This window comes from Penaeus vannamei, chromosome 15 (genome assembly GCF_042767895.1).
Source record: "Penaeus vannamei isolate JL-2024 chromosome 15, ASM4276789v1, whole genome shotgun sequence".
Classification (NCBI taxonomy): Eukaryota; Metazoa; Arthropoda; class Malacostraca; order Decapoda; family Penaeidae; genus Penaeus; species Penaeus vannamei.
Window position 1 is genome coordinate 17,538,591 of NC_091563.1, and position 10,000 is coordinate 17,548,590.

A 10,000-nucleotide genomic window follows, 5' to 3' on the forward strand; every position below is an offset into this window, starting at 1 on the left:
GGATGATCCTGCCCATCAGGTCGTCTCTGTTCGAGACAACCCTGGGTGGAGGAGGCCTGTGGGACGACCGAGGAAGTCATGGCTTGGGCAGATCGACCAAACCTGCCGTGAAGAACTAGAGATGGGCCAAGTCCCTGCCTGGCGTCTAGCCTTGAGGGATCCTCGTAGGTGGAAGCGAAGGATGGATGCGGCTGTGCGCCCCCGTCGGCGTCAGCCCCCTTGATGATGATGATGATATCATATTATTATTATTGTTATTATTGATATTGCTATTATTACCATTATTATTATTGCTCTCATTATAATCAGCATTATGATTATTACGATCATTATTATCATTAAACGCTACAACCCATTTTATGATCATCTTTATTATTGTAATCATTGTTATTATTATCATTATTAGTAATAATATCATTATTATTATTGTTATTATTATTATTATCGTTGTTACTGGAAGCTGATGTCGACGCCTCATGTACAAAAACACTGTGCATTCATTTATACTCTAGGCAAGGGTGGCCAGCCAGTCGATCAAAAGCCCGTTTAAAGTCGATCACACTGCTGTTCCTGTTAATAACTCGTCCTTCAGAAGTTGTCATGCAAATAGCTGAAATAGCATAGTACTCACGATACTAAGATTATTATATTTCTCTTTTATTCCCTGGGAATAAGTTATATTTATATTTATAATGATTTTACAGTTACAGTTTCATTTATGAAATATGTTTGAATCTTAGGCTGGTTGATCGCATCAGGGTAAGAGTAGAAAAAGTAGATATCCCGCAAAAGGTTGGTCACCCCTACTCTAGGGCATATTCGATCCAACATAGCTGAAAGATAGCTTCGCCCTAGCTTAAGCGCGTTATTATCAGATAATTCCTCACCAATCTTAACTGGCCCCCCAAACATTTTTACGCCCCCCGCAACCCCCTTCCCCCCTCCCCCCCTCCCCCCCGGGCCATTTTCTAACCCACGTTCCCTCTCTCAGGCAACGAAAGGTCTCAGTCCTCACGACAGGACCAGCTCGGCCTCGCTCTCCTGTGGAACCGACCAGACATAGCCGAAACCCTAATTTTCCCAGGTAAGTAAAAGGCCATGCTGACCTGAATTTTCTTAGCTGGGTCAAAGGCCATAGATAACGAATGTTTACCAAGGATGGTCAAAGGTCGGGCGGGTAGGGGGTAAATTTTGCTTCGTAGGCAAACAAAAGACATCCATGGAAGGTTAATTTTCCCCAGGTAGGTCAAAAGTCTAAGGTGGTCAATTTCTCTGGGTAGGTCATAGGTCATGGAAGGCCACGTTTTCTCAGTTCAGAGGCTATGAGGTAAAATGTGATGCGGAGGCCTTTTTTGTTACTGACGAAGATGCAGTTTTTGCACCAGTGAATAATTCTTGTTATTATTAGTACTATAGAACAGTGGTATTGATAACAGTTAAAGTAACACTAGTAGTAAAAGCAGTAGTGATAGCAACAGTAATTGTAGTAATGATAATAGTAATAGTATGAATAGTAGTAGTAGTGGTAGAACTGGTAGTAGTCGTGATAGTAGTAATAGTAGTTATAATAGTCATAATGGCTGTAGTAGTAGTAGCTTAGAAGTATTTCTTTATGCTACTGCAACTTTTCTTTGTAATAACCCATCCTCTTCTTCCTTCTCTTCCTCCAACCCCTTCAACTCCACCTCCTCCTCTTCCAACTCTTCCTCCCCCTCCTTCTGACCCACTTCTCTTAATATCCACCTCCACCAACTCTTCCCCTTCACCCTCCTCCTCCCCCTCCTGCTGATTCATCTCTCTCAATATCCACTCCCACCACTTCCTCCCCCTTTTCCTCCTCCTCCTCTCCCTCCTGCTGATCCCCCTCTCTTAATACCCACCCTGCAGCTGAAAAGAACTGGAGTCTCGACGTCCTCAGAGAGCCCATGACGACGGCGCTGTTGGACGAGAAGGTGGAGTTCGTGAAGCTGTTCGTGATGAACGGTCTGGTCATGGAAGACTACCTCACCGTGGACACGCTAAGGTCCCTCTACAACAAAGCGGTGAGTCTCGCTCGAAGAGGTTTTAGCTGTGAATACAAGCACATGTAGTAATGATAAACAATAGGAATGATGGTAATAAAGTGGTGATAATATTGGTAGTGACGAAAATGATAATAATAAAAAAGGTAATAAGTAGATAAGTAGGTGAATAAAGATAAATGAAGAAAAGGACATTAGCAAAACACTAATCTTTCTCTAGAAGGTAAGCCTACATGCTCAAGATCATTAAGGAGTGTTGGTGATAAAATTCCAGTAGACTTTAAAATTGTTTTTATGTTGTGTATCCCTCCGCCATTGGATTTTAGGAGTGGCGAGAAATCTGCTTGGGTTATTTAGCTCGAGAGTTCCATGGGGTACTCTCTAGGGGGTTATGAAGCAAAATGAAAATTATGACGAATTAAAATGAATTTTATCTCACCTGCAATAGCAACATATAATTATCTCTCACATATAAAAAAGTGGAAGCTTTCCATAAAGTGTTTTGGTCCTATAGCTACTGACACCATTACATTATTCATAATCAGTAATAATTAAATCTGGAAAGATGACTAGAAACTATGATACACTAGTCGAGTGCCACAGGATGAAAAAGGTTGGCGACCACTGATCTAGTATTTTTAACTGGAAATATCATTTGAATTGCAAATCATTATGATTTTCATTCATACGCCTTTTACACAGAGGAACTCCCCTGATCCGAACCCTCGAATGCTTTAGGACGGCACACACAAATCCTAGACAAACGTTGCAATACTCGAAATCCTATTCCCCTTTGCAGTGCGATCGCAACATCCACCTCCCTCGCCTGCTGCAGAGGTCCTCGAACAGCGGGTATCACGCCCTCATCCACGTCCACAATCTCCTGCAAGCGATGGTGAAGAAGCACTATAATAAGAACTACTTGATGGACACTCCCGAGAACATTGAAAATAACCCGAACATCAGCGCCATGACTTTTGAGGTTTTGTGCTCCCGGGAATTGTCTCTTCCTTATTTTTTTCGTTTCTTCTGTTTTTTTTTCTTTTGCTGCTTCTTTCTTCTTCGTCTTTTTCTACTTCATTTTCTTCTCCTTCTGCGTCTTTTTCTTCTTCGTTTGTTTGGCTTACTTGTAGATATTTTTCCTTTAATCTAGATTTTAGTTCTTATCCGTTAGTATGTGAATTAGAGCAAAATATTTGTAACGTTTTGATATTTGTTATTATTATTTTTCCGTGTGTACACGTCTCTCAACATTTTTCGAATCCGTAATATATCCTCACATCTGCCACAGGACCCTTATCTGGAGCTGATGCTGTGGGCCGTCCTCAGCAGGCGAGGCAACTTGGCCAAGTTCCTGTGGGAGCGCTGCAACTCGCCGCTGTGTGCTGCCGTGGTGGCCTCCTGCATGTACCAAGCCCTGTGGGAGTCTCTTGGGGAGAAGAACACGGACATACGCCAAGAATACCAGCTGCAGAAGAAGGTGTTTCAGAACCTTGCAAAAGAGGTGAGAGAGACTTCGCTTCTTTCGAAGACTTTTTCAAGTGTAGATGATTCTTGAGACGGTTTATTTGTGAATTTGACACTGACGTCAGAACTTGAAGTGATAATGAAATTCTTAATATTTCCGGCACCAGTCATCGAATTCTCGGCAAAATTTCCTGATCTAAACCAACTTCTAGCTTCTAATCCCTCGAAGTATTTCTTGAAGAATACCAAAAGCTTTCTTCTTACCCAGCTACCCCTTCACCGCCACAATGTCTTTCCCGCCAGCTGTTGAACGTGTGTTACCAAACAGACCCGACCAATGCCGTGGGCCTCATCGAGCGGAGGAACGCCAGGTGGGGCCAACTGACCTGCCTCGAGTTGGCCTACTTCGCCAACGACCTCTTCTTCATTGCGGCCCCGTGCTCCCAGGCGACCATCGAGCTCAACTGGCGGAGAGGCATGGCGAAGGCACCCTATTTTGCTGTTATTATCGCGAACGTCTTTCCCCTACTTATATTTTGGCCGAAACTCTTCCAGTGAGTGCTTGGTTTGATTCACGCTTATGATAGAAGGCGATAAATAGAAGTTAAGTCTTAGTATTTTCGGCCTCTATGTCTAAACGGAAGACCTCAATATTTCCGGGTCAGAGAAGAGAACCTAGAATAGTTTTATGATGCGATCACGGTTTTCGGGTTTGATTAGGTGCACTTTAGAACGATCACTGATAATAAAAGACGAACTTTTATGGAATGATTATTTCTGCCTTATTTGTGATTAATCATTATGATGATCTCCTATGATGGTCTCTTGGTAGCAATAATTGTAAAGTACATTCAGTGCTGAAATTCCGTTTATATTAGTATCATCTGTCACTTCTACACGAGAAATGCCCATGCATTAATCATTTACATTGAATTTAACTTTCATTTAGTAATGCATGCCTTTACGTAATAATAATTATTATGATGATAATAATTTTGTTATTGGTAATGACTATGAAGATAATAACAATGGTAATGATAATAACAGTACTAATAAGGATAATAAAGCTAATCAAATTAATAGTGATAATGATGATCATGATAATGATGATGATGAAAATGATAATAATAATAATAAGAATGATAATAGTAATGATAGTGGTAATCATAATGATGATAATAATAATAATAATAATAATAATAATAATAATAATAATAATAATAATAATGATAATAGTAATAATGATAATGGTAATAATAATAATATATAATAATAATAATAATAGCAGCAGCAGCAGCAGCAGCAACAATAATGCAACGATAATAAAATGATAAACTTCCAACACCAGATTTCAAAAGCTCGGCGACAAGGGGAGTGACCTGACCGCACGGCAGAAGCTGATCGTGTTCTACAAGTCGCCCATCTCCAAGTTCTACGCCCACACCACCTCCTACGTCGCCTTCCTCCTCCTCTACTCGTACGTGGTCATGTTCGACTTCAAGTACGAGATGTCCGCGACCGAAATGCTCGTTATTGTTTGGATCAGCGCAGTCGCCGTGGAGAAGGTTTCTGAGGTATGGCGGCTGTTCCTTCCGTGATTTTTGTTCTTTATTTGGTTTGTTTACTTAGGGTAGGCGTCTGTATTTGGTAATTTGTCCAACTGTTATATAATTCTTTGGATGTTTATTCATTTAATCATTCCTGTCTTTTATAAGTTTATATATTTATTCTTTAGGTCTCGTACTGGGGTTAGGGAACTAAGAAGTAAGCAATTATGGATCACTTTCAAATATATATTTCTTAAAAGTGGAGAATATACTGAAGGAGTAAGCATTTCTAAAATTTGAAAGCTGATAATATGTTCTCGGAGACAGCAGATTTCAAAATGAGCAGTAGTGTAAAAATAAAGAAGAAAAAATGGACAGTCTGTAAAACCATCGGATCAAGTTAAATCTATCAAATAACCATGTCACATTTTCGAAAAAAAAAGTCAACACGTAAGACCTGAATCGCCATAAACCCCTTCGAGGCCTCCTATAAAAGGATCCCGCACCACGCCCTTCCCAGATCTGCATGGAGCAGTCCTCGAAGCCCTGGGACAAGCTGAAGGACTGGTCGTCTAGCGTGTGGAGTCGCTTCGACCTGATGGCGGTCGTCCTGGCCTTCAGCGCCCTGGCTCTTCGGCTCATCCGCAGCACGTTCAAGTGGGGCCGCACATTCTATGCTATCAACACGGCCTTCTTCTACTGCCGCCTCTTCAGGATGTACCACGTCAACTACCACCTGGGACCCAAGCTTGTCATCTTCTACAGGATGGTTAGTTCCGCGACTGCGTGTTAGTTCTTATTACGGATGCTTAGTTCTCGGTTGGATAGGTTAGACGTTGGTCCGGTAAAGCGAAAATCTGTAAAATGAAATATTTTTTCTCACAGAAATAGGATTAACACTGACAGGTTTGAGAGAGAGAGAGAGAGAGAGAGAGAGAGAGAGAGAGAGAGAGAGAGAGAGAGAGAGAGAGAGAGAGAGAGAGAGAGAGAGAGAGAGAGAGAGAGAGAGAGAGAGAATGTTCATACAAACGTACGCGTACTTAAAAGTAAACAAACATACACCCATTCCCCTCTCTTTCCCCCTTCCTCCAGATCACCGAAGTCCTGGTGTTCATGGCGCTGCTGGTGATCTTCATCCTGGGCTACGGCATCGCGTCCCAGTCCCTCCTGCACCCGTCCCACTACTCCTTCACCTTCAACGTCACCGAAGTGGGAAACATCGTCGAAAGCGTCATCCTCACGCCCTATTGGCAGATGTACGGAGAGCTTCTGCTGGACCAAATCGTAGGTGAGTTTTGCCGTCTGTCGCGTGTGATCGACAGGTAGGTAGGTGTGTGCAAAGATGGATAGATATAAGGATTTGGTGATAGAGTGATGGGCGTGTTGAGATTAACAGATGCATGTAGAAATGTGTAAAATCAGTAAGTGTAAAGTAAGCGGAACACGATGACTGGAGACCGAACGACCTATGGAAATATATTGATTATGATCAAATGTTGGAGCAAGAGGGCTAAGCGTAGATGGAAATAATCAGGTATAAAAGCGTGATTGAGAAGCGCATGTTTAGCTGCAGATACAGATGGAGAGAGAGAAATATGGATGCTTTCTTATCAGCCAAGCCCTACTTTATGCATTTGCAGGTACCGACCATGAGACATGTCACGAGAAATCTTGTCGGGTCGCGGACTCGTGCTTGAACCAGACTCAGGACTGCTTGCGAGACTGTGTGTGCGAGAACCCCGCCGATTACAAGTGGACTGTCAAGCTAATGCTCTTCGTCTACCTCATCATCGGGAACATCATGTTACTCAACTTACTCATCGCTATTTTCACGTGAGTGGCTTCGTAGCGCCAAATGGATGTGCTGGAGTTTTGGTTTGACAAACGAGAGAAAAGGATGAATAAGGATAAATAATTTCGTATTGTTAGGTATGCATGTAATATTTACATCGGTTAATTTTCGATGATGTAGAGATCAAGACGTCCATTATATGACTTACATTTGGAAAATTTCAATGCTCCATGATTTTGGAAAGCTTGTTCTTGCTTCCTTCATTTCGAATCACCTGTATTTTCTCTTATCCTTATCTCGTCTGTCTCCGCATCATGATGAAACTCCCTCGCATAGCACACCTCTCTCAGACCATGGAAACGGCATGGGCATACAGATCTTACCACGGGCTTTAAAAATAACTATTCCACAGTGTGTACATTTATACAAGAACATAACTACAGTACCGCCACACATATTTCATCCACATACTAGGAACATGTTAATTTCATGCTGAAGAAATCTGCATGGAAATCTACATCCAACATAGTACATGCCTACATAACTAAGCCATAGCATTCCGCTCTATGTACACCCTTTCCATATAATCCCAAGGCATGTATTCGACGAGGTCCATGAGAACAGCATGGAGATCTGGAAGTTCGAGATGTACCGCCTGATTCGTGAATATGAGAAGAAACCTGTTTTGGTAATACCCCTTGTGTTAGTGCAGCATTTCTGGCAGTTCTTTAAGGCTGTGGGGAGAGCTTGTTGTGCTGCTAAGGCCGAAGAAGAGTGTAAGTATTATTGAATGTTATTCGTTATCGAAGCTTTTTGGATGAAATGTGTATGTGTAAAACTGAGGCATAAATTCGATATTACCGTCTGGTGAGGAGTCATTTTAGTGTTTCCCTATGCCTAGTTTATTTTTTCATGGTACTAAATACAGAGAAAAGTGTGCATAATCAAACATGAAGTAGAACACTCGAAGATAACCGATAATTATCCCATACAATGCCAGCGACTGAATACGAGAGCGACGCTATGGTAACACTGAGGCTGATCGAGAAGGAGGCAACACAGGCTTTCCTGGCGAGGATCCATGCGGCTGAGGAGAACAGCCTTCAGGCGCGCGTGAAGAGGATGAGCGACAAGTGAGTGCGCCGTGATCAGTGTTGTGTTCCGTAGTGTTGGATCTGTTTGACACTATACATATGAGAAGGTCTTGTCTGTTGACACATTTAACTTAGGTAATTACTTAAATAAAGAGGATTTAATCTTTTTTCAGAATTGACAGAGTAACAAAGTACATTGACCAGAAAATGGGGATGAAAGAAAAGTAAGTAAAAACACAACACAATCGTTTAGTACACCTACCAAAGCATTATTCCAAAGGCACATAGTCCATCTATAATGATCCTCCCGATCACCAGTATTCGTGGTCTCACAACACTTGTTCCCCCACAGCGGGAAGTCAGAAGAACTACAGGAAATGCAGAAAAACAAGGATGGCAAAACCGAACGTCTTCCTGTGGTGTCTCCGCGCAGGAAGATCACTCTTCTGCCCCCGATGAAAGATTCTTCTCAAAAACAGAAGCAGCAGGAAGGAAAGAACTGCAAAAACGATGATGATGACGGTGACGTCGATGAGGACGAAATTTCGGATAACGAGATCGAGTCTGAACTGGCTCATCTCTTTGATAGGGTATGGCGACGCCGTATTAAGTGTGGATTACCCTTTGATTTCGTTTAATATGGTTATTATTGTTATTATTGTTTTTAAATACGTATCGTTAATGTCAGTGAGGTATTGACTCTAAAGTGGTATTTCCATTTATAACATTTATAGTTAATAGTGTATAGGGTGCCCGGTTTTTTTATTCAGGGAGGACCTAGATAGACGTTGATTTACATCAAAATATTTATTTAAAAAATCCTCCTTATGGAAAAAATGAAAAGAAGGCACTAACAATCACCACTTTACACTTCGGGCTATTACGCATGGAATGTTTGACAGAGCCACTGGTCCGCACCTGGAAGAGTAAAGAGAGAGCTAGATTAAAGTTTCATCACGATTCTCGGAAAAGAAAAAAGGACGAATCCTTTTCTTTCAGCATCCCCTTTTCTCAAGTTAAAAACGATCATATATTACCATAAAGCGAAGCAATTGTGGCTGCCTGCAACAGCGTGGTCGCGGCAGGCCAGCACACGTAAGCAGTCTTCATGTCGTCCCTCACGTCACAAAGGTCATTCCACTCAGAAAATGTACGGGGAAGCGTCCTTGCATGCTTCCCGTGGCACGGTGTCCCCGCACCGCCGCTCTCGCCGTCGCCGGACTCGCTTAACTATCTGAGCAATTCCTTGAAAAAAATCACCGATTTCATACAAAAAGAATATATAAATTAAAGTTCGCTTTGACTCATGCAAATACTACAGTTAAGACTAAAGCATTCACAGCTTTATATAGCACAAATGGTGATTTCTATCATACAACAAATGCTACAATGGCTTTCCTTGTTTTCAAAGCACTCCAGGTCATACGAAAAATATCAACGTGCGTATTGTTATTTTGAGGTCATGATGACCCCATCAGAACGTTCCTTGGAAACCAGTGCCTCGAAACTGCGCAGATCTACCTTCTATCAATGCTGCAGCTCAAATAAAGGCTGAATACGGGCGGGGCTTATATAGGGGTACGTGGCACCATCGCAGAGCCACAAAAACCTCACTCTGAAGACCTGGGGTCACAGTAACACCTACACGCCACTCTGGGGTTAAGAATACATGTTAGAGGACCAACGTTATGATTATGATTATCATTTCAACATTACTATCGGTCTCCCTTATCAGTATCACTTCCGTCGTTCAACCTACTTTGCCTCGCGAAACTAGCCAGAGATACTGAGAAACCGACTGATGCAACTCTTTCTGCCGTCCATCCCATCGAATGCGTTGGGAAACAGCGGTCCCTGTAATGCGGAAACCGCCATTCCATCTGTTGCTTTAAGATTATAATGCTGATATTACAATAGTAGTAGCAGTAGTAGTAGTAGTGGTAAAAGTAGTGGTGATGGTGGCGTAGTAATAGTACTAGTAGTGGTGGAGGTAGTAGTATTAGTAGTGATAGCAGCAACCACAGCGGCAGTAACAGTAACAGAAGTAGTAGTAGTATTGCAGTATTGCAGTACTTTATA

The 10,000-nt window shown here is 42.0% G+C and overlaps 1 protein-coding gene across 1 annotated transcript in view; it reads left to right on the top strand.

Annotated features, from left to right (window-relative positions):
* The first annotated feature begins 65 nt into the window (after window positions 1-65).
* The window catches only part of LOC113815055 (transient receptor potential cation channel subfamily M member 1), a 10,997-nt gene continuing 1,062 nt past the window's right edge, over window positions 66-10,000 (top strand). Inside the window, exons 1-13 of the mRNA XM_070130498.1 lie at window positions 66-1,084; window positions 1,888-2,042; window positions 2,821-3,003; window positions 3,313-3,525; window positions 3,792-4,042; window positions 4,837-5,062; window positions 5,556-5,804; window positions 6,128-6,323; window positions 6,676-6,868; window positions 7,422-7,603; window positions 7,828-7,960; window positions 8,095-8,145; window positions 8,274-8,511. Of these exons, the coding sequence (XP_069986599.1) occupies window positions 1,926-2,042; window positions 2,821-3,003; window positions 3,313-3,525; window positions 3,792-4,042; window positions 4,837-5,062; window positions 5,556-5,804; window positions 6,128-6,323; window positions 6,676-6,868; window positions 7,422-7,603; window positions 7,828-7,960; window positions 8,095-8,145; window positions 8,274-8,511 (2,232 nt within the window). The 5' untranslated portion in view covers window positions 66-1,084; window positions 1,888-1,925. The remainder of the gene's footprint in view (window positions 1,085-1,887; window positions 2,043-2,820; window positions 3,004-3,312; window positions 3,526-3,791; window positions 4,043-4,836; window positions 5,063-5,555; window positions 5,805-6,127; window positions 6,324-6,675; window positions 6,869-7,421; window positions 7,604-7,827; window positions 7,961-8,094; window positions 8,146-8,273; window positions 8,512-10,000) is intronic.